The sequence below is a fragment of the Barbus barbus genome (genome assembly GCF_936440315.1).
Source record: "Barbus barbus genome assembly, chromosome: 31".
In the NCBI taxonomy this organism is placed as follows: domain Eukaryota; kingdom Metazoa; phylum Chordata; class Actinopteri; order Cypriniformes; family Cyprinidae; genus Barbus; species Barbus barbus.
Window position 1 is genome coordinate 12,955,871 of NC_136759.1, and position 24,807 is coordinate 12,980,677.

The window sequence follows — 24,807 nt, forward strand, 5'->3', positions numbered from 1 at the left end:
CCTTCGCCAAAGCGCAATGGATTGTGGGCAATTTTAGCCATTTAATTGATTAATTATTTTTTTAAATTGAATCTCTCAACATTTTGCACAAGTAGCCAGGTGGTGAAGACAAGAAAAAAGAAACTAAATTACTAAGTCACTTGCAATCGCTACTTGCACTCTTCGCTGCCTGCGATGTCACTTGCAATTGCAAATAGTATGCAATGCTCTCATTAAGCGCTTTTAAACCTCCCATAGAAAATCATAAATACTTATGGCTTAATGTGTTAAGATAGAGCTATTAAAAGATCAAATTCGATATGTAGTTTATTAATTTCATGCATGGCCGTAGCCAGGCTTTGAAAATTTGTGAGGTCTGGGGGTGGGAGGTGTTAAAGAATTGTGCTATAATAACCCCTACAAATACAACTCATTATGTACACTATAAACACTTTAAAAGAGACATACATGTAGATGTTTTGCTGTTCTGTGGCCATGGATTTGCAGGTCTTGGGCTGACATTTTTGACACACCCACCAACGTGAAGAAACATGAGAAAACGTATCTCACACACCGTTTCCAGGAAACATGTCATTCAACCTGGAAACCGTAGCAAAACGTTGTGCACCGGTGTGAGCCTGAACATGCCCCCGCTGAGCTGTGCAGAATATTGTACAAATGATTGCCCTTGAAATGTCCTACGTAGGTGTGTGTGTGTGTGTGTGTGTGTGTGTGTGTTTAAATGCAGGTACATGGTGCCCAAAGTCATTATTTACCTATACAATTCCATGATTTTTAATGACTTTGTATGATTTTATTAATTTTAATTTTCCTTTTCCATATATGTAAAGAAAATATAGTAACATGGACCTCCTATTTTTAATTTAACACACTGTAATTTTAGTTTTATTTACAAAATAAACTTTAATGCCAAAAAACGTGTAGTGCTCAGTCTAAGATTTGTGTGTAACTATATGTTGAGGGGATTTACAACATGAATAAATGAACAATACACTGCCAAACGAACAACAGACTGCCATATTTAAAGTTCAAAATCATGAATTCAATGAATTCAACTTTTTGGGGTCACCTCAGACCGCAGTAAGTCAGTCCGATAGGGGGCGACAACACGCCCGAGCGCTTTTAAACAGCTGACAGACAATCACGAAGAAGTGTTTTGTTGTCATGGCGGTGTTTTAAACTGCCTGACACTTCCTATAAACAATTCTTGATTTTAGCTTCTCTTTAACAACTGTCAGTCATGTTTAAACATACCCGGATTTACTCGTAGGTTGTCCATTTACTATGTGTTTTCGTGCGATAAATCAATTGCTTTTTCGCAGTCGACCGGATGAGTCAGTAGATGATCATTTGCTCTGAGAAGGATTAACGTTACTCAAGCCGGATTGGTTGAATTTATTACTTCTATCAAGACAGCTGGGAAAACAATATTATCAGGATGATTTCAGATTTCCAAAGGGGGTCTGCTACGACCATTGGTGAACTGGGTTGGGTGAATCGCGAATGGATTAAAAAAGGCTCCTCTGGGTCTCAAATGACTGGTCTGCAAACACAGGTAAGTTGCTGATGCAAGAACGTATTGTATATGTATTGCCGTATATAATGTAATGCTGCATGCTATATTCTTGTGCATTTGATAAATAAAACTTGATTTTGTTGTCGATGAACAAGCTTCTCCTTCATTCTCATAATTGGTTTTGATTCTTCTTATCGCAGCTTCAGTTCAATAACACAGTGACAGCCAGTGTTGTTAACCGAGCCACCCGCGTGGGACCCCCTTCTCCCATCATAATAGAGAAACTTATACCCCGTGCAGAAAGGCAGGATGATCTGGAGAGCTGCAGCAGCTCCATACATCTCTCAGTCCTCTCAGAAGAGCGTCTGCAGGCTGCCGTAAGACTCGCCAGGAGAGATCTGCGCAGGAAACATCAGGAATCCATCAGCTGTTTGTCACTTGAGCCCGCAGAGAGATCCCAGGATATCAGCTCTGAAAGAAGCAACATAGATTACAGTCCTCATGTGGTCCACACAAAGATGTCAGGTCCAAAGAAACAATTAAAAAATGGTGCTCAGGTGCTTGTGTATACTCCTCAGGAACCCAACAGCCAACGTAAACAGGGGCAGCAACCCACCAAAGACCTCGACCCGAGAGTCAACAGCGGTGAACCTCAGCTCACACAGGAGATCCGGAAATTACAGAAGGAGCTGAGCACATATGTGCAAAGGATAGAGCAGTTGGCTAATAAAGGTATTCTCCTTAATCCTAAGCACCCGTAGTATGTATTTTTTGTATGCTTTTTAAAAGTTGTGCATGTGGGTTTTCTGCAGGACATGCTGTGGTGGTTCTGGAACCTGATGAGAAACAAAGGATGGAGATCCGGCGACAGGAGCAGGCAGCCCGATCTGCACGCATCATCTATGTGTTACAACAGCAGGTCTGTGACCAGCACTGCAATTCACAAACACAGTGTTTTACACCCCCAAGTAGAAGTCGCACTTTCAAACTGGTAGTGAAAATAATTGAAAAGAGTTCATGAAAAACGTAGTAGGTTTCCTGGGGCTAATTAATGTAAATAATTGTGAAATAGTTATAAAATTATTATTTCGGACATAATTATTCACAATTCCATTTATTCATCATGGTAAAATGAATGAATAATGAATGTATGAATATATCCACACAAAACAAATGACTGCCAGTACATCTGAATGAAAAGCATAGAAGATATATATTTTTTAATTAAAATAATTGTGAAATAATTACTTTAGTCATAATTATTCATAATTCCACTTATTCAACATGGCAAAAAGCTTGAATACTGAATTTATGAATATATCCACACAAACCAAATGACCATCAATATGTTTGAAAGAGAAACATAATATATAATATAATAATATTTTTAGGGCTTATTTACATAATTGTGTAAATAATGATTTCAGACATAATTATTCATAACATCCCATTTCACAGATATAGTGCACACATTTAACTGCAAATGTTCAAATATTTCAGGACACATAATGCTCAATTTGAATTCTGCATATAGTCAGAAAAGCATGCAAAACCATGCATTCTTGTATATGAATGACTTCTGGTCAGTCATTTGTCAGAGATGAAAAGGCGGCTTTACAGAGCCACATCAGGACTTTTTGTTGTTCTGTTCAAGGTTAAAGAAATACAGGAGGATCTAGACAAGCTGCGTTCCCAGAATGTCAAACACACCAAAAAGGTACCAAAGTTAATTTATGTTTCATTATAGTTTGATTTTAAAGTGCAGGAATGAGTTTTAAATGTTTTAAATGTTTCTATGGATGTCTTCTCAGTCCAGGGCAATGGACAGACTGGCTGCTGTGCACCGGGGGGCTGTAAGAGCCATGCAGGTTTTTATCAACCAGCTGTCAGACCCTGCAGAGAACAGAGTGCCCACCCACTGCAAAGAGCTGGGGCAGCTGATTCGCCAGCTCTCTCTCTGCTCAGCCAAAGCAGAGGTGGGGCAAGGATCTATAGTACCAGAGACAGCCCTTGACATCCTGCAGAAATTAGAGGTGACGAACCGTACACAATAAACTTTCAATGAATGTCAGAGCCTTAATTTAATGCCGTTTTGTTTGTGATTGCTCAGACGCTGGACTCAGCACTGAATCACCACAGCAAAAGATATGTAGATTTGCAAAATGTCAACCCAGTGGAAAAGACTTCTACCAGGGTCAGGGTCCGCAGCATGTCCCCTCCCCGTCCTGCCAGAGCACCAGCTGAGAGGACCTCACAAAGACCCCGACAGCCAGCTGCTGCAAAAAAGCCTGGTGGTGAGTCATGACAACCAATTTGATGTTCATTTTTCAAAAAGAGTTTTGGTTTTGTTTCTGTTCATAAGCCGTGTCTGAATGTCTTTGCATTATATAGCAAAACATCTAACCAAGTTTATTTTAAAGAAAGGTATTTTTATTTATTTTAACACACAAATACACAGAGTTCTTAGAAAACGAGCAGCGTTTGTTTGATATTGTGTCTTGTTTTGATATTTTGTATTTTTTTAAGTATAACTCAACAGTACAAATACTTTTTGTGCCACTGTATATGAAAATCACATGAAAATCAATAATTTATCTTGTGTAGAAGTGGTTTGCAGAGTGAGCTGGTTGCTCTCTTTGTAGGTATTTGATTTCAGGGTATTGCAAAAGAAAATCTGAGATTTTTGTTAATGAATGCAGGCAGCAGACTGGCAGAAAAATCCCACAGGACCTCACAAGCACTGGTGAAGGAGCGCAATGAAGTTCTGAGGGCAGGGCTAGAGAGCCTCTTACAACATCAAAAACTGCAGAAGCCAGAAGCACAGAAACCCAACAAAACTACCAGTGCCATCAACCCAGGCAATGTTAAGGTTTATTATTATTATTATTATTAATAATTTATTTATACTTGGTTTAGTTATAACTCTACTTTTTATTGAGAAACACTAACTTTCAAAATTTTTAAGTAAATAAGATTTTGAAAGAAATTTATTATATTCAGCAAGGATGCATTCAATTGCTCAAAAGTGTCAGTAAAAATATTTATTTTATTTTATTTTAAAAATGCCTTTCTATTAACATCAAATAGTCATGAAAAATCAAGGTTTCCACAAAAGCATTAAGCTGCTTTCAGCATTGATAATAATAAGAAATGTGCACCAAATTAGCATTAGAATTTTTTCTGAATGTTTTTGTGACACTGAGACTGGAGTAATGACTGCTGAAAATTCAGATTTGCCATCACAGGAATAAATTACATTTTAATATGTATTGAAATAGAAAACATTTTAATTTGTAAATAATATTAAATTTGCTGAACCCAAACATTTGAATGCTAGTATATGTTTGTAATATTCAAACAGTTTTCAAAAAATAAAGATAAAAGACGCACTGTCTCTCATCAGCAGGCCAGTCATGTTCGTGATGCCAGCTTCCAGCAGCCCACTGTCTCATCCCGACTGAGGGAAAACCAGGTACCTCAGAAAGAGCCCACTGTGCCTTGGATACCAACATCCCCTCACTCTCCTCCTCGCCCACGGTCAGTACATCCAGCCCTCTTATCCATATTTGTCTTGCACACAGGACTTTACATAATTGCACCTTTGTGTTTTCCTAATATATATATATATATATGTATATATACATCTGTGCAGCGATGTGTCAAGCCGGCCAGAGCCCAGATGTCTGTTCTCACCTAAAAAGAGCCCTGAAAAGCAGAAGCCACAGACCAGACCCAGTGGCAGCACACAGATTAGCCCTTCATCATATGACAGGAAACAAGCCCAAAATGAAGCACTTAGGTATGTAACGAACCCTCTCTTTTCATTATCACTGGGCTCTCTTTCTAACTAAATGATCATCGCTATGATCCTCAATTGTGACTTTGAAATGCTCATGTTTGCTGTTGAAGATGATATTTTTTAACTGTTGATTATGAGACAGCAGTAGAAGTTCACTGGTGTGCTTGTTTATGTGCTATATAGGCAAGCCTGGCTAGATCGGGTGACTGCAAGGGAACTGAATCGTCTGAGTAAAGAGGAGGCTGACCGCATTAACAAACTCCGGTATGACGGCAGCTCTGTGTACGCAAGACATTAATTTTGCTGCTTGTTTGATTGAGTTAATTAAAATGAGCTAATGCAGTGCATTTCTTGAACATTTTATCACGAAATTTCATTGGTTGCCATCAGTTTAAATGAGCAAAATGGAAGTTGACATAATCCATTTGCATTGAATAATGATGCATGGAAATCCAGATCTAGACAAATTGGCTGGAAATGAATTTGAGTGTTTTAATTTGAGTCTCATATCATCATATCATGTAGTTAATTTAATAAATATATCACTACATTAAAATTTTTTATTTTTCATATTATATGCCAGAAAAACTGCCAAAAATATTGGGGGGAAAAAACGTAAAATAAACTAAAATAAAGTAAAGAAAAAAAAAAAAACTTTTTTAATGCAATATTTATACATTTAATATTGTACTAACATATATATGCATAAAGCATCAATAATCATTCAATCATTCCTTTGCATGTAGTTGCCATAACTAATTTAAAGTTTTTAAAACAATTCTATCTGTTCAAATTTTGGAATGTTTTCCACAGTTTAATGAGGGGAAAAAGGGTTAATTGAACTTTCTGTTTTTTGAGTGTGTGTTTGCATTGATGTGTATTAATATGTGGCCATGGTAGGACCACAGTGGGCTCTCCGACACAATGGGCGGAAAAAGCTGAGCAGGCTGCTAGACAAAGAATTCAACCTTTGTTGGATCAAGCAAAGGTAAAGACATTCATTTGATGTTGTTTTCCCCAAATAATCTCTGACATGTTAGTGTATCAGCAAAAGCTATAAATCCTTGTATGACTGAGTGTACAATTTGGACCATGTGAACAGCTGTTGTGTGTGGATGTAAATAGAGAATCCTGTCTCTACTGTTTCATATTTGTATGGCAGGTGTTTGGAGCAGGAAGTGACACACTCAGAGAGCGGCTGAAGGTTGCAGATAAGGTGAGAACTCACACTTTTCTTCACTCTCGTATTCCTGGATCTTCAGTTCAGAGAACTTTTGTAAATTGAATATTTAATGAAGGTTCAATTTATAAATGTTCACACAAAACAAAAATGTGAGAAGGATTAATTTGAAGTAACAGTGAAAAATAAAAAGCGCTGTATAATTCTGTGCTTTGTTGTGCTGTAAATGCCGTCAGCCTGGGGCCAGTGCGGACGTACTGAGTGAAGCTCTTCTGGAAGATCTTCTGGAGGACGCAGCTCGAGCTCTGTGGGTGACTGAGAGGCAGCAGGTGGCCGAGGCTGATGCTGAGAAGCAGCTGCAAGGCCCCACTTTAGAGAGCATGTTGCTGAGGATGGAGGAGATGGAGGTCAGTGTGTGGAAACTAAAGGCATAGATTATAAGATTTATGAGTTTAGAGTGATGCCACACTTTTTGTATTTTAATGGTCTGAACTTGATATACATTTTGCATTTATTATTAATAATAAAAAGGTTATTAAAAGTAAAAGATTGTATAACAATTATAATATAAAATTCTCATATTAAAAGAAGTGATAAAATAAAACAAAATTATTAAAGTTAATAAAAATAATAATGTATAGAATTATTATTATTATTCATTTTATACATTATTATTATTTTTAATGTATAAAAATATAACTTATAAATATATGTATATTAGGGGTGTAACGATACATGTATTTGTATTGAACCATTCAGTAGGAGGCTTTCGGTTCGGTACGCATTACAAACCGAACGATTCGTTGGACTAATCCTATATTATCCTATTAGGTTAGACTAGTCCGTGTGCCTTCTTTCACTGCATGATTCAGTCTATTAAAATGATCACAAAATTCAAGATATGGGGGCAGAAAATATATTTACATAATTTCCATAGACAATTTCATATAGTTAATCAATAGCACAAAAGAGTGCCGTTTTTTCTCTCCAAAAATCAGCATGAATTTATTTATTTTACCAGGATAGTCCCATTGAAATATAAAATCTCTTCTTCCAGGGAGTCCTGGCCAAAATGGCAGCACAAAAAGTTTCACACAAAACAGTTTACATATACATTAAAACTTGTACACACACACAATTAATTTCTTAATTAAAATATTTACACAAATGAATACAAATGATTTTTACAACAGTTCAATAAGCAAGAAGTTAATTAATAGACTTACGTTTTAGACAGCATATTGCCTGTTTTTGCTCCATTTCGCCAACAAAAATTATTCCAAACAAAGCCACAGCACTGTTTTGCGTCTCTGAGCAACATGATGGCGTTTCGTTCCTGAATGAATCAACCGTTTAAATGATTCGGTTCAATCACAACGACTCACTTGTTAAGTGACTTGCTGCCACCTGCTGGCGGTTTTAATTTCACATTTAAAGTATCTTTTAATTGTTAAATTAATTTCAAATATCATTTGCCAACGTTTTATGTTTAAAATATCAGAACATTATTTATGCATTTGTAACTGCAAGGTAAAGCATTAGGCTACATGTCCATCTGAGCTGCATTAAACAGTGTGTAAAAGCATCTAAATGCCATTCAGATGCAACTTCTGTTTCCTCTGCATTGCACAGATGAGTTGTCAATACTGACTCCATTGGCTTGGTAACAGCCCAAATGTCTTATTGACTGAGTAAATGTAAAAAAAAAAATGACTCAAAAGGTGATGCACACTTTTAGAAAAAAGGCTTTATAAAGTAAAAAAAAAAAATGCCCATAAGAGGTAAAAAATCAATTTAAACGTAATGGAAAAGATTAATCTGCTACATAACAATAGGCAACATCAGCTTGAATACTTCAAACTGGAGCTGTTTTTGTTTTATATGCTGCTAAGAAGACACCCCAGAAGATGGGTCAAGTGTAGCTCCATTGTTTATGGTAAAAAAATGAGTTTTAATAAATAAAAAAAAATTGTAAAAATCTATGAAATTTCTCTGGCATTTCGAAAACATACCAAACCGTGACACTGCTGCATACATACACACACACACACACACATATGTATGTATATGTGTGCAGTACATAATAATGCAGTACACGTAGCAAGGTTTTTTATTTTATTTTTATATATATATATGTATGTGTGTGTATATATGTATATTTATTATTATTATTTATTTTATTTTATTTTTTCCTGGGGGAAAACTTGGTTTTCTTTGGAACATTTTCATTGGTTCAAATAAATACATATAAAATAAATTTAAAATATTAAATTAATAAAGAAAAAAGTAAATATTTTATTAAATTAAAAATAAAATAAAATTTTGCTAAATTAACTATGAAATCACATGACTCACAAAGCTGTATTTTGTTACGCAGAGAGACCAGGAAGAAGTGCGTCGGCGCTTTGCTATGATCTCATACTCTGACCCTCTTATCTGGGAAAAAGGCACAGGTGAGTCACAGGACCCAGATGGACCATTTACATTCCCCAGTAGATAGTAGAAAGAAAGAGTGACAAAGAAGTTATCGGTTGTACTTTTGGGAGCATCAGAAGGTCAGTCTCAATATGTCCCCACTTTGTCCCTGGACAGACAGACAAGTATGTGCTCTGCATTTTGTTTGGTTGACAGTGGTTTCCACCAGATGGCAGCAGTTTAAAACGTACTGTGTCTTGCAGATGCTCAAAGGAATATTACTAGCTCCAGGCCAGCCTCCCCTCAGCCAATCCGACTGACGAAACTAGTCCTGAATGCACCCAGTACGGCCGACATCCTCTTGCAAAAGCCAGTGGAGACTGGGTGAGTGACTATCAGCTGATTTTAGAGTGTATTGACTCCTTGCATGGCAGGCACATTTGGATCAGTCACAATTTTATCTGTCTTCAGTTGAATTGTAGGGGAACTGCACATTGACCAGGGTGTTTTTTGCACTGCATTATCTGTCTGTTTAGGGAATATTCAATAACAGCTACATGAAAATCAAATTCCAAAATATCTGCTGGTAAAAGCAAGTCTCTCTCTCCCTCCGCCTCCTCCTCCTGTAGTTCTGCCAAGAGAGAGCGGGAGCCTCGCTTCTTTCTGCCCAAAGCTTTGGCAGCAGCTGTGGCTCAGTAAATTAATGAGGAAAATAAAAGAATAAAAAGGGACAGTCTTGAGGGCCTGAGAGTTGTCTAAAGCAAGAGGGGCATGATGGGAAATTTAGTGGAACAGGTTCAATAGATACATTAGAAGATTAAAATCCTTCTCCTTTTCGGCTTCAGCTTGCAGCAAGGCCCTTCAGCTTTGTGAACGCAGTGTAAACATTCAGCCTCCACTTTCTTTTTCTCTCGACGTAGGAGCACAAGGTCTACACAAACTTCAAAGCACCATCTCATGTCTAATCTCAGGGAATTACAGTGTCTACAAGCCTTTCAAGTGTGCATTCTGTCTGCTACATACTGACTAAAATGATCAACATACCTTTTAATAATTTATATTTGCATTTATTCATTTAGCAAATGCTTTTATCAAAGCGACAACACAAGCAAATCATTCTAAATACTGCAATACAAAGTTTCAAAGGTACATACTAATATAATGATGTAAGTGTGACAGTAACAAGTAAAGTGTTAATGGAAGTGGAAGCATATGTGTAATAGCATATACTATGTTACCTGTACCACTTTTCTGGAGTTCATGTCGCCGAGTTGTTCAAAACAGTTGTTAAAAAAAACGTAGCACTCAGCATACCCAGTTAAAAAAAGTCACCTCTCGCCACTGAGATATGGGCCTATACAGTGGGGGAAAAAATTATTTGATCCCCTGCTGATTTTGTATGTTTGCCCACTGACAAAGAAATGATCAGTCTATAATTTTAATAGTAGGTTTATTTGAACAGTGAGAGACATAATAACAACAAAAGAAATCCAGAAAAACGCATTTAAAAAAAGTTATAAATCTTAAAGGGAGTGGTCCTAATCTCAGTTTGTTACCTGTATAAAAGACACCTGTTCACAGAAACAATCAATCAATCAATCAGATTCCAAACTCTCCACCATGGCCAAGACCAAAGAGCTGTCCAAGGATGTCAGGGACAAGATTGTAGACCTACAAAAGGCTGGAATGGGCTACAAGACCATCGCCAAGCAGCTTGGTGAGAAAGTGACAACAGTTGGTGCGATTATTCACAAATGGAAGAAACACAAAATAACTGTCAATCTCCCTCGGTCTGGGGCTCCATGCAAGATCTCACCTCGTCAAGTTTCAATGATCACGAGAACGGTGAGGAATCAGCCCAGAACTACACGGAAGGATAACAATTGGTAACACACGACGCCGTGAAGGACTGAAATCCTGCAGCACCTGCAAGGTCCCCCTGCTCAAGAAAGCACATGTACAGGCCCTTCTGAAGTTTGCCAATGATTCAGAGGAGAACTGGGTGAAAGTGTGGTCAGATGAGACCAAAATCAAGCTCTTTGGCATCAACTCAACTCGCTGTGTTTGGAGGAGGAGGAATGCTGCCTATGACCCCAAGAACACCATCCCCACTATCAATCATGGAGGTGGAAACACTGGGGGTGTTTTTCTGCTAAGGGGACAGGACAGCTGCACCGCATCAAAGGGACCATGGACGGGGCCGTGTACCGTCAGGTCCAGGGCATTGAAAATGGGTTATGGATGGGTATTCCAGCATGACAATGACCCAAATCACACGGCCAAAGCAACAAAGGAATGGCTCAAGAAGAAGCACATTAAGGTCCTGGAGTGGCCTAGCCAGTCTCTAGACCTTAATCCCATAGAAAATCTGTGGAGGGAGCTGAAGGTTCGAGTTGCCAATCGTCAGCCTCGAAATCTTAATGACTTGGAGAGGATCTGCAAAGAGGAGTGGGACAAAATCCCTCCTGAGATGTGTGCAAACCTGGTGGCCAACTACAAGAAACGTCTGACCTCTGTGATTGCCAACAAGGGTTTTGCCTCCAAGTACTAAGTCATGTTTTGCGAAGGGGTCAAATACTTATTTGACTCATTAAAATGCAAATCAATTTATAACTTTTTTGAAATGTGTTTTTCTGAATATCAGTCAAATAATTTTTTTAAGGATTATGATAAATGCAGGGCACAGGATTCTGGCTTTCTCTGTCTTTGGAGCTCCTATGAAATAACAAGAGAGAAAATACTGTCAAGTTCAACAGTATGATGAATAAATATTAATGGTAACACTACAATAAGATTTGTCATTTGTCAGCATTAATGTATTAACTAACAATACATTTATTACACAATTTATTAATCTTTGTTAATGTTAATAAAAATACAGTCATTCATTATTCATGTTAGTTCACAGTGTTACTGTGAACTTATTACTGTTTACAAACACAACTTGTGATTTTAATAATGCATTAGTAAATGCTGAAATTAACGTGAACTAAGATTAATAAATGCTGCGGAAGTATTGTTCATTCTTATTTCATGTTAACTAATGTAATTAACTGTTAACTAATGAACCTTATTGTAAAGTGATGCCATATTAACATCTAACCTGATACTTTAACCTGTTAACTTGCGTACCCGCATTTTAAGCTCTTTAAACTATAGTTGCACAGGCGCCACTGAAGTCATGCAGTAAGAGCGCTGCTAATTCTGTATTAATGTGCACCTAGAATGACCGCAGATGAGGCATTAAATGCATGGCACTGCGACCAGCTTAACATTTTACAGAGTTTAATGTAGCAATGTGGTCACTCAGTTTTTCAAGATCAGTTTTAATCGTGTAATTCAGATTTGAACAAAGAAATAAAGTGTTACTACGCACAGGCCGTATTGATTGCAAATACAAAAATAAGACGAGTAAAGAAAACGCGGTACTTATTAAAATAATCACCCTTTACTTAAATATATGAACACAGAAAACCTCTGTTAACAGGTTAATGTAACATTTCCCATTCTATGACAAGTAAAATAATGGCAACTTACTCTGATGAACACGGCTCTTCTCGGAGTATGTGCGAGCGCTGCGTCTTCTTGTTTGACAGTTGTCAGGGTTAAGGCACAATACTGTCACTTGGAGGTCAACCTGGTATTTACCTGGCGCTGGAGGATTTACATGTGATGTTATCAGTCCTGCTTATTTTAAATATTGTGGTTATCGCCAATACCGGTATATAGTCACACACTAAATTAACACGATATCGATAATTGTTGCTTTGAATATCACGGTTATTGTCAATACCAGTATATCGCGAGACCCCTAATACATATATACACACACACACACCCGATTCCAAAAAAGTTGGGACACTGTAAAAATTAGGAGACAAGGAAATACTGTTGCGCTCAGATGAAGGCTAATGGTAAGTCCAGGTGCGTGGAAACCAATGAAGTATAGAAGAGACTGTAGATGGTTCGCACTCTGAAAAACTAGACAAAGTCTTTTACAAAAAGAATCAAATATTTTAATAGAGCAAGAGCAATAATGAATCAACACCAGACATGCAGTCAATTAGTACTCAGTAGGTAATCAGGGAACAAGTAACATGTGCAATGGGAGGAGCTTCAGCCCAGACCCAGAGAGCAGGTAGAAACACAATCCCTTTTATAGAAAAACTCTCATAAACTTATATTTTATTCACAATAGAATATAGATAACATATCAAATGTTGAAAGTGAGACATTTTGAAATGTCGTGCCAAATATTGGCTCATTTTGGATTTCATGAGAGCTACACATTCCAAAAAAGTTGGGACAGGTAGCACTAAGAGGCCGGAAAAGTTAAATGTACATATAAGGAACAGCTGGAGGACCAATTTGCAACTTATTAGGTCAATTGGCAACATGATTGGGTATAAAAAGAGCCTCTCAGAGTGGCAGTGTCTCTCAGAAGTCAAGATGGCAAGAGGATCACCAATTCCCCCAATGCTGCGGCAAAAAATAGTGGAGCAATATCAGAAAGGAGTTTCACAGAGAAAAATTGCAAAGAGTTTGAAGTTATCATCATCAGTGCATAATATCATCCAAAGATTCAGAGAATCTGGAACAATCTCTGTGCGTAAGGGTCAAGGCCGGAAAACCATACTGGATGCCCGTGACCTTCGGGCCCTTAGACGGCACTGCATCACATACAGGAATTAACATCCCAGACAGTAACCACAAGGACTGATTAGCACCACTTGAAGATTTGTTTATTCTCCTTATATTCCAGTGCATTCACCATGGGTATTTGGGTTAGCATGGGCCATAGTTTCTCTCCACTGCCCCTGATCTGAACTATTGTTTGGATTTATTTATCCTCAGCCAGACACTTAATGCCGACAGAAAACATCAGCTCTAAAATGTCACTGTGCCAAGAGACTATTCTTCAGTCTCTCTTACGGTGTCTGTGTTGAAACATGAGCAAAGACTGTGACCACGATTAAGATCCCTCTGGAGAAATCCAGTGAGCTGCAGTGACTGATAGGAATGCAGGGATCAAAGCTCTTTCAGTTACACTGGCAGTTTTCCAGGAGAAAATCACAATAGAAGATTATTTTTGGGGTTGGTTAGATTTTTTTTTTTTTTTTAAATGATTTTGAAAGAAGCCTCTTGTACCAAGACTTCATGAATTTGATCAAAGATACAGTAAAACAGTAATTTTGCATATTACAATTTAAAACAACCGTTTTCTATCTTAATATATTTTAAAATGTAATTTATTCATTTGATGGCAAAGCTGAAATATCAGCACCCATTACTCCTGTCTTCAGTGTCAAATGATCATCCAGAAATCGTTCAAAAATGGCGATTTGGTGCTTAAGAAACATTTCTTATTATCAATGTTTTAAACTGTTGATCTGCTTGATGTTTGTGTGAAAACTGTGATACATTTTTTTCAGGATTCTTTGATTAATACAAAGTTCAAAAGAACAGCATTTGTTTGAAATATTTGTTTACTTTTCACCAACAGTTCTGTATATACTATATAGTATAATGTTATATAAAAATGTTATATAATGTTATTTTATAATGAAATATTAAGCACAATATTTTGTAATATTTTATATACTTGCATGTAATATTATATGTAAAGGGGTCATGTGATGCTAATTTAAAGATCATTATTTTGTGTATTTGGTGTAACAGAATATATTGACATGCTTTAATGTTCAAAAAACACATTATTTTTCAAATACTGTACATTATTGTAGTTCCTCTATGCCCGCCTCTCTCAGACGCGTCGTTTTCTACAAAGCCCCTCCCTCCAACAAGTGCAGTCTGCTCTGATTGGCCAACTGACCCAGTGCATTGTGATTGGCCAAACACCACAAGCACGCGTAGGAAATGTAACGTCCCTTACCATAATCGCGAGCTTCAGCTTTCAAGTTAGTTTTATCAGTTCAAGCCCGAAAGGGTAACAGAGTCACGTGACAGACACAGTTTTATGATGCTCGTATGTATTTGCAGTACACAAGCCACGGTTAAGACTATTTCTGACGGGCTGTACACTCCGCTGTGATGTGACCCTGTTCCCCTCACACACACTCACGACGCGTTACGCGCAAAACTCCAAATACTTGAACTAATAACAAAACATACTTACAGTTGCTGATTCAGAAGCATCAGATTGTCATAGCAAAGTCGGAACCTTTTTTTTTTTTTTTTTTATTAAAGAAATTGCCTTCGTGCACAGCCAGCCTTGTACTCCTCTAGGTGCACGAAACTGTCGTCCATAAAATGCATGGAACAAATTCGAACATTTGGGTTGTGCTGTTGTGTTGTAAACAAATCTTAACCAACGATTCCTAATTGCATCTACTTTCAGAAGGCCAAATAAAGTGCTTTTGCATAGAATCACACAGCGTCTTCCTGACATGGCTGCATCAACACTAACTGCGGTTACTGAAACCACGCCTTCTGTCTTTGCGTGAACATTTGGGCGGCATTACGCAAATATTTCCACATTGTGATGTAGACAAATGGGGCGTGTTTGAATGAGCCGTTTTAGGGGGCGTGGACGAGTCTTAACTTTTATAAAGAATATCTATTTGGGTTTGAGACTTCAGTCTTTGCAACTTTAGGGATCTCATCCGCTTGTAACACTCCAAAGAGAAAGGAAAATTTGAAATCGCATCATATGACCCCTTTAAAAGCTTGGCTACAAGATCTTGAGCTATTATAAAACGGGGTTTTTATTTTTTATTTTTAGCATATTGGATTTTCATGTCAACAGATAAAAAGCAACATAATTTGACAAATTACATTTAGAATATATATTTTGTACTGGTTTGTCTAACAGAAATGCCCCCTTTGTGTGTAAAAACTTCACCTAACTTCACCTGTTCTTTTTAATCACTACATCAGGTGCACCAATTAGTTAAACTCAAGTACAAATTAGTATAACCACATAAAGAGGTTACTTTTTAACGATAAACTTACTTTTTCATAATACTGTAGTGTTAGTAAGTAGTCTTTTATCCTAAGCAACTATTGCACTTCAGGATTCTTTTCTGCTGATTAAGCTGCCAGCTGGCCAACTAATGCGATATTTAATTTCTGAAATTGTCACTGAAAGCTTTTTCAAGTTATTTTTGACTAATCCTTCCAAAAGAAGTGTTCTACGTTCATCCTGCTTGCAGAGTATAGTGACGACTTGGCAACTGCTGTTCATTTAAAAGCCACATAGATGGACACTGCAGTCTTGATCAGAAAGTTACAGTCAATCTACTCATCAGCTCTCTCTTAATGCCATTCATTCTTCCAGCCTCAGCTGTAAATTCTATCCTTATGTTACAGTTTTATATATAAGAATCAACCTAATGGTTCAATCAAACTCTCAGTGAACGTTTACATCCTTTTCTGCATCTTATTTACATCAGAATGGACAATTATTGGGCGGATGTGGCCAGGAAAGATAAAACTCATGGAAAATGAATTATGCAAAGCATTATGTTAATTATTCGGCTTTTAGTACAGCCACTAAAGGCCAAGGCCGAACTGAGGATTTATGATGAGAAACCGGTAAAACTTTATTTGCGTATGAAATGTGCCACTAGAGGGGGCAAGGTCTGGAGTCTTTGTTTCGGTGTAGCGTGTGCTCATGGGAGGTAATTTGAGGAGCGGATATTGGGCCTTGATGTTGATTAGCACGCAGAGTTTATTATTTGTTGTCTAATCTGTGATTACCTGTGTAGACGACACACTGTTTGACATGGAAACACTGCAGAGTTTGTAAATGCCACACACAAACCAATCGGGGAGTCATACTATTTGTCATTGTTAGACTGGTTGCAATGCAGCAGTGTGTGTCCTTACTGTAGCACAATAGAGAGCTGTTAGTGTGACTTTGCTTTTTAGCTTTTGTTGTTGTTTTTTTATATATATATTCCAAGAACCATTTTGGCTTGAGAAAAGGGATGGAAGGGGGCCGGGGGGAGAAGCTAAAAAGCTCTGCTGGAACATAATCAATCATCGTGCTTTGATTTGTAATGAAACCCAATACATGTGTTTGCTTGTCGCTTTTTCTCCCTCTGTGATTTGTTTTAATTTTTCTATCAGTGGGTTGTAGAGTCAAGTGTCATTTGATGCTGCTGTAAAAGCATCAAACAGACCAATCTGAGCACTGAAATCACCAGCCACTCCTCTTCCATTCCATTCCATTCCATTTTGATATGCTCGTTTAATATCAATATTTCATACAATACTCAGACAGAGAGGAAGGATTTTGATGTAAAAGACAATTGTGCACCAGTTCTGTTTTCTTTGTTTCTATGTTTAAGTTGATATTTCAGTTTGACATAAAATGGCTTTTAGAGTTGCACAGGATTTGATTTTATCCATCTTATCCATCTTGAATGGGTGTAAGAGGGCAGTACATGCAAGCGTTACAGTGGTTGTCGAGGCATGGTTGAAAATGAGAATGGCGGGTGCCTGGGAAATGATTTTATAGACAACAAAAGCTTTTTTTTAAAGAAGTACTTTTATTCAAGCAAGGATGCATTAAATTGAACAAAATTTATAATATTAAATTTTATTATATTTAGTATTAACTTTTAACTCTATTCATCAAATTAATTCAGAATATAAATCCTGGGGGAAAAAAAAAAATCATAGTTTCCACAAAAATATTAAGCAGTATAACTGTTTTCAACTTTGGTAATAATAATAAATGTTTCTTGATCACCAAATCAACATATTAAAATGCTTTCTGAAGGCTCATGTGACACTGAAGACTGGAGTAATGGCTGTTAAAAATTCAGCTTTACCATCCCAGGAATAAATTACTTTTTAAAAATATATTAAAACAGAAACAAGTTATTTTAAATTGTAATAATATTTCATAATAATATTATTTTTACTGTATATTGTGGTCAAATAAATGTACCCTTGGTGAGCATAAGAGACGTTTTTTTCAAAAACATAACTTATGTTTTTGAACTTTTCTTTATAATAATTAAATATATTAAATAATTAAACAGTGTTTTTTTTAATCAAGATATCAAGTCAATATTGCATAGGATATGGCTTGCTTTCATAAAATATATTTTTAACATTTATTTCTTACACCATTGTCGAACGTTCTTGTTTTAAGCATAGATCTAAATAAATTTAGGCAAGGCAAGTTTATTTATGTAGCACATTTCATACACAATGGTGCTTTACATAAAATAAAGTACAATTATCATAAAAAAAATATCACAACAATAAAACAGGGAACTTAAACTTTTAAAATGATTTAGAAATTGATTTAAAATAAATTTAAAGCAGTTAAAAATAGAAAATGATTATACATAAAATACAGTGCAAACAGTTCGGATGTAGCACAGTGCTCATTCAATAAATGCACAGCTAAACAGATGAGTTTTGAGTGTTTTTTTTAAATGTGGTTAATGTTTTAGCACATCTGATCTCTTCTGAAAGCTGATTCCAACTGCGGGTGGCATAATAGCTAAAAGCGGACTCCCCTTGTTTTGTGTGAACCCTTGGTATTTCTAACTGACTCGATCCTAATGATCTGAGTGGTCTGTTTGGTTTATGTTCAGTGAGCATATCTGCAATGTATTTAGGTCCTATGCCATTGAGTGATTTATAAACGAGTAAAAGTACTTTAAAATCAATCCTAAATGTAACTGGAAGCCAGTGTAAGGACCTGAGGACTGGTGTGATATGCTCAGATTTTCTGGTTCTAGTCAGAATCCTGGCAGCAGCATTCTGGATGAGCTGCAGCTGTCTAATGGTCTTCTTGGGAAGTCCGGTGAGGAGACCATTACAATAGTCCACACTGCTAGTGATAAAGGCATGAAAAAGAAGTTTCTCCAAGTCTTGACTGGAAACAAAACATCTAATTCTTGCAATGTTTTTGAGATGATAGTGATTTAGTTACTGCTTTGACATGACTACTGAAACTAAGGTCTGTCTCCAGAATCACACCAAGATTCTTGACTTGATTTTTAGTTGTTTGACCCCTAGATTCAAGGTATGCATTCACTTTGAGAACTTCATCTTTGTTTCCAAATGCAATGACTTCAGTTTTCTCCTTGTTTAACTGAAGAAGGTTTTGGCACATCCAGCTGTTAATTTCATCATTGCATTGGCAGAGTCGATGGGGCTGTAGTCATTTGGAGATAAGGCTAGGTAAATCTGGGTGTCATCTCCATAGCTGTGATGCTGTAATAGGCAATTTGGTTTTTTCTCGTTATTTGACTTAGTGGGAGCATATACAGGCTAAACAGGAGCGGTGCAAGAAATGAACCTTGTTGGGACTCCGCATGTCATAGACGTCCACTTAGATTTATGCTCTCCTATACTCACATAATAACCTCTCCCTTCTAAGTATGACCTGAACCATTTGAGTACCATCCCAGGAAGCCCGACCCGGTTTTCTAGTCTCTAGAAGTATGTTATGATCTACAGTGTCAAATGCAGCACTAAGATCTAGTAGTACCAGCATTGATATTTTACCAGAATCAGAATTAAAGCTAATATCATTTATTATCTTAATGAGTGCTGTCTCTGTGCTGTGATGCGGTCAGAAACCAGATGGAAAATTGTCCAGGTATCCATTTGAGTTTACGCAGTTGTTCAGCTGATTAAAAACTACCTTTTCCATAATCTTGCCTATAAAATGAAGATTTGATATTGGTCTATAGTTGCTCAATATGGTGCTATCAAGATTGCTATTTTTCAGAAGGGGCTTAACAACTGCAGTTTTCAGGATTTTGGAAACGTCCCAGAAAGAAGTGAGGTGTCTAAGAGATTTGCTTCTAAACAGTTAAGCACACTTTTGAAATAAGATGTGGGAAATGTGTCAAGATAGCAGGTTGATGGTTTAAGGTGCTGCACTATACTTCTTCCAGAATAGGGATGTTTATTTTAAACCGATTAACCGTTAACCGACCGATAAGAATTTTGACCGATTAATACAATCAGTTAAACTGTTTAAAGTCAATTATTTATAAAAAATTTTCAGTAATTTATCAAAATATTTTTAAAGGTTTGCTGCATGGTTAAAATAAGCTACACGTATAAAAAAGCCCAACGTTTTTTAGAGAGAAAAAACAAGTCACCTATAAGTGGCATTTTATTATTTATTATAAACGACAAACCAAAATGAATTAAGTTAGGCTAAAATTAAACTGAAACCAATGTTGGGTCTCTCGTTTGACATAAAATCAAATGTTTCTGTATTCACGATGTATTTGCCAAAATATCATTTACCCTTTTATGTAGCTACTTCACTTGCGTTCCAATATCTACGTACTAGCAACTAGGCTACTCCTTTTTGTTATGAAGATAATCGGAATTGTAAAAGGTTAGCTTTTATTTGTGTACATTCACAATAAAACAAATCTTTGCGCTTTTGTAAAATAAGCCTAAAAAAATAGGATGCCGCTTTCTGCCGTCTGGTTTCCTTTCACGCAGCACAAAAATTTATCGAAACTCTGCATACTTGTTGCACAGTTTTTCTTTCGTTTTCTTAAATGATTATTTAAGTGAAAATATATTTCTTGCATAGGCTTATTTATTCGTTATTTTATATATATATATATATATATATATATATATATATATATATATATATACTGTGTATGTATATATATATATATATTAGGGCCGGGACTTTAACGCGTTAATTTAGATTAATTAATTACACAAAAATAAGGTGTTAAAATTTTTTAACGCATTTTAATCGCACTTATTTTTTCACCGCGGAACGTTTCTCACTGGATGAGTTTCGGCGGACCGATTATACTGGAGCACCAACTAGTGTTCAGACAAAAACAAACCACAGTGAACATGGACAAAGAAGTTGATGAGACCGCTTTGGTTGGCCCTGTGGATGGGAAATTTTGTTATAAAAAACGAATGGATGGAAGCGTCGATAAGAGTTAAGAGTGAATTTCTGAAATGTAGGCTACTATATTTCTAAATATCCTATTGCCACACTTAATGGCAATATTGCACTGGTCTGTTGGACTTGGTTGAACAAAAATAAACTATTTTGTTGCTTAAGCTTATGTATTCAGTCATTATTCAATGGTATACTAAAAATCCATATGAAAACTTACTTCTCACTGTTCTCAGGTCAAATATTTATATGCGATTTAAAATGCGATTAATTTCGATTAATTAATTACAAAGCCTCTAATTAATTAGATTATTTTTTTTAATCGAGTCCCGGCCCTAATATATATATATAGCGCCCAGCTTTATTATGTTTTTCTCCGCTCACAGAAGCGCTGCAGGTGCGTAATGTGATATGATATGGCCATGTGAATCCTCATGTTCTGTTGTTTGCTGCTTTTTGCGCATGTAAAATTAATCTCTGGAAAACAAATGTTAGTATTTTTAAGGGGTCACAGACACTTATTCTTTCTAATTTAATTCAGTTCTAATTTAAAATAATCTTGTCGGTTAACGGTTAATAATCGGTTAACGAGCGTCGGTTGTCTGTTAGGAAAAATAACCGAAATGAACATCCCTATTCCAAAACTTTGCTATCAATTGCTTCAAAAACAGACATGGTAACTTCTTTTTGAAATTTTTAAAAGTTCTTTTTGATTTCTGCATAACTTGAGGATGTGCTAATCACCTTTCTGATATTATTGATCTTCTCAGAAAAGAAGGAAGCAAACTCATTGCATTTGCTGTTGGAGAGCATTTCACTGGGAATCTGACTTGGGGGGTGTCTGTCTCTCAACAGTAGCAAAAAGAGTGCGAGTGTTTAAGTTACTGTTTATAAGATTTGAGAAGAAGGTCTGTCTAGCTGTGGCTAGTTCCACATTGGAAGGATGAAGGCTGTCTTTACAGATGCCATAGTGAATTTCGAGTTTTGTCTTCTGCCACATCTGCTCAGCTTTTCTGCATTGCCTTTTCATACTCTGAACTGCTGTTGATTTTCTCCAAGGTGATTTTTTTCTGCCAGTCTTCTTACTGACTTTTACAGGAGTAATATCATCAATAACATTCTTAACTTTTGAGTTAAAGGAATCAAGGAGAAGATCAACAGAGTCTGCAGAAATGCTTGGTGTTATATTATAGATATAGCCTCCATAAATAGCACACTGGTGTTTTTGTTAATGCATCTCTTTCTGACAGAGACGGATCTAGATTCAGTGGTAACAGAGATCAATATATCAAAGAAAATACAAAAGTGATCAGATAGTGCTACATCCTTAAAAACAATGGATGTAATGTTTAGACCTCTACTGATGAGTAAATCTAGAGTGTGTCCTCGATTGTGGGTCCATGCACATGCTGAAACAGGTCAAAAGTGTTTAAAAAAGTTATAATTTCTTTTGATTTCTGCAATAGCACACTGTAAAAAATAAGTGTAATTTTAACTGTAAAATTTTGTAAAAACGCTACTGAAAAGGTTAACAGTAAGTTCCTGTACTATATACAGGAAAAAACTGTAAAAGATCTAACCAGACATTTAATGTAATTTTACATTTGAAAGTATTTTGTTTAAATAATCATGTTTTTTAATAGTTTTTGTTATCAGTTATGAACATTTAGGCTTTATGTTACATCTTCTGTTGTTTAATGAAAGTTTATTGCATTATTTAAGTATCGTGTGTGTTACCACGATGGTGTTTTGTGTTTGCATGAATGACTCTGTGCACCTTCTATATATTCGTGTATACTTCTGCTTTGTGGCGAAGCTACTTGTGACGAGCAAGTACAAAACAGATTTTAATAGCAGTGTGTGTTGTTGAATTTAGTGGTTTTCATTCAAATTTCCTTGTTTGTAAATTACAGTTTTGTACTGTAAATTTTACAGTTTTGTTCTGTAAATGTGTTTACAGATTTTCTGTATTTTTTACTAAATTATTCTAGCAACCACAGCTACCAAAATTATTTTGTAAAAACTACAGATTTTTTTTTATAGTGCAAAACAGTCAAACTCTGAGTAAATAATTGACAACAGTTCAGTGAACTCTTCAACAAAGGCTGGAGAGTATTTTGGAGGCTTGTAAATAATGATAAACAGAATGCGTGGAGCACCTTTCAGCACAATACCTAGATATTCAAAAGACAAGTACTGACCAAATGACACTTGCTTGCATTGATAGACATCTTTAAATAGAGCAGCTACACCTCCACCTCTCCTAACAGTCCTGCATTCACTTATAAAATCAAAGTTAGGAGGGGCTGTTTCATTGAGGACTGTTGCACTGCAGCTGTCTTCTAGCCATGTTTCATTTAGAAACATAAAATCCAAGTTATTTGTGGTTATTAAGTCATTGATCAGAAATGTTATTTTTTTTAGTGAGCGAATGTTTAACTGAATGGCATTACTTTGTGTCTCTACAGCAATCTTAGTTTGAAGGCCACAGATTAGATGGGTCAGCCGTACGGCTTGAGAAGGCCTTAGAATTTCTGTCATGTGAGAAAACCGAAATAGAGAATGCTACAGGCATTTAGTGGGGTTTCTGCTTAAAACAAGAAAAAAAAATATTTTCTAGTGGAGTGGTGTTTATTCTAAATCTTATCTTATACATTTTTTCTGCTCAAGTACATTTTTATTGTTTTAAATTTACCTTGTTTGTCTCCAGACAAACTCACTGAATGAGGATTTCTAATGTGTAATTCTCAGGAACAGAATCATAGAGGAGAGATAACTGATAATGTCCTATGATAACTTATAATGTTCTTTGTCCGCGCACAGAGGTTATTGGTGTTGGAGGACTCCATAGAGTGACCAGCACATCTGAGAGAGTGTGTGATTCACCACTGCTCATTCAAAGTTCAAAGAGATCAATGCGGAGCCCACGGTGAGGCTGCGGTTTTTGGTTTGATCCTCATTCTCTGTTCTCAAACCGTTTATTTCAAACCGCCATCTCTCTTTCTTTCGCTCCATCTCTTTCTTCATCTAACCTTCATCCAGCTAATTTCCCTCTCCCTTTCCAGCTTCTCGACTGTAACCTTGCTGCTGACGATGGCCTTCTTACTGGATTAAAGGTGCAAATTGCAGCCTTTTAGCTTTATTGGTTTTGAACTCTGGTTTCAGAATATTGATAGAGCATTGGTCGCCCAGAGTCTCATTCACTGACTTTTACACGTCTCATTTCTGTTTGCACAACCTTATTACAGCTGGCTTTCTCCATTATATCACTCCTTATCTGTCCAGGTCAAACGGTGTCCATTTATCCTGTGATCTGCTGCTTTTCTGGCCCATTCTGTGTTCCTTGCAAGAACTTCAATAAACCAGTCTGATGAATTTTTTATTAAAGAACTGGTGAGACATTTGCTTGTGAATTGGACTACACTGGTTGCAACCGTTTACTGCTATTTAAATGAAAGACATTGTCACAGAATGACAATGACACATTCAATGTTATGTATCAAAAATGTTCACTGTAATGTATTTATGTATGAGGTATTTACTTAAGAATTATCATCAAAAAAGTTGCATGCTGTCTTAGTAGTTACTACATTTGAATTTGAACTTGTATGTTGTGTGTAGTATGAATCTATATGTTCTATATAGTATGAATATGAGTAGAATGAATGGAATGTGGACATGCTACATCCTCCATGTTGATACGGTCTTGTGACCTACAGCGTCAGTTTTGTCACTTCACTACTATTCACAAATCCTCTCCTGTGGCCTCATGGGATAGTACTTTTTGCCTACTGTTTTTAAATACAGATATAGTATTCTTTTTTTTTTTTTTTTGTCTTTTTGATTTATTTTTGGCATTTTCACCTTTATTACGATAGGACAAATCTGATGGATCGGGAAAGGTCCTCGAGTTCAAATCCCAACTCGAGGACCTTTCCCGATCCATCAGATTTGTATATCTCGGCGCTGATATACTACTATATATATTTTTTTTTGCATACTACTTTTCACATACT

The 24,807-nt window shown here is 36.4% G+C and overlaps 1 protein-coding gene across 2 annotated transcripts in view; it reads left to right on the top strand.

Moving 5' to 3' along the window:
• The first annotated feature begins 1,124 nt into the window (after window positions 1–1,124).
• kiaa0753 (KIAA0753 ortholog) overlaps window positions 1,125–24,807 on the top strand; it is a 30,449-nt gene continuing 6,766 nt past the window's right edge. The window contains exons 1-15 of one of the 2 annotated variants that reach the window (XM_079387128.1): window positions 1,125–1,555; window positions 1,717–2,248; window positions 2,329–2,435; window positions 3,171–3,233; window positions 3,328–3,549; window positions 3,627–3,810; window positions 4,216–4,385; window positions 4,920–5,053; window positions 5,169–5,315; window positions 5,499–5,579; window positions 6,216–6,303; window positions 6,478–6,531; window positions 6,732–6,902; window positions 8,873–8,948; window positions 9,174–9,294. In XM_079387128.1, the coding sequence (XP_079243254.1) occupies window positions 1,439–1,555; window positions 1,717–2,248; window positions 2,329–2,435; window positions 3,171–3,233; window positions 3,328–3,549; window positions 3,627–3,810; window positions 4,216–4,385; window positions 4,920–5,053; window positions 5,169–5,315; window positions 5,499–5,579; window positions 6,216–6,303; window positions 6,478–6,531; window positions 6,732–6,902; window positions 8,873–8,948; window positions 9,174–9,294 (2,267 nt within the window). In that variant the 5' untranslated portion in view covers window positions 1,125–1,438. The remainder of the gene's footprint in view (window positions 1,556–1,716; window positions 2,249–2,328; window positions 2,436–3,170; window positions 3,234–3,327; window positions 3,550–3,626; window positions 3,811–4,215; window positions 4,386–4,919; window positions 5,054–5,168; window positions 5,316–5,498; window positions 5,580–6,215; window positions 6,304–6,477; window positions 6,532–6,731; window positions 6,903–8,872; window positions 8,949–9,173; window positions 9,295–24,807) is intronic. The other variant, XM_079387129.1, reaches the window with a different exon arrangement.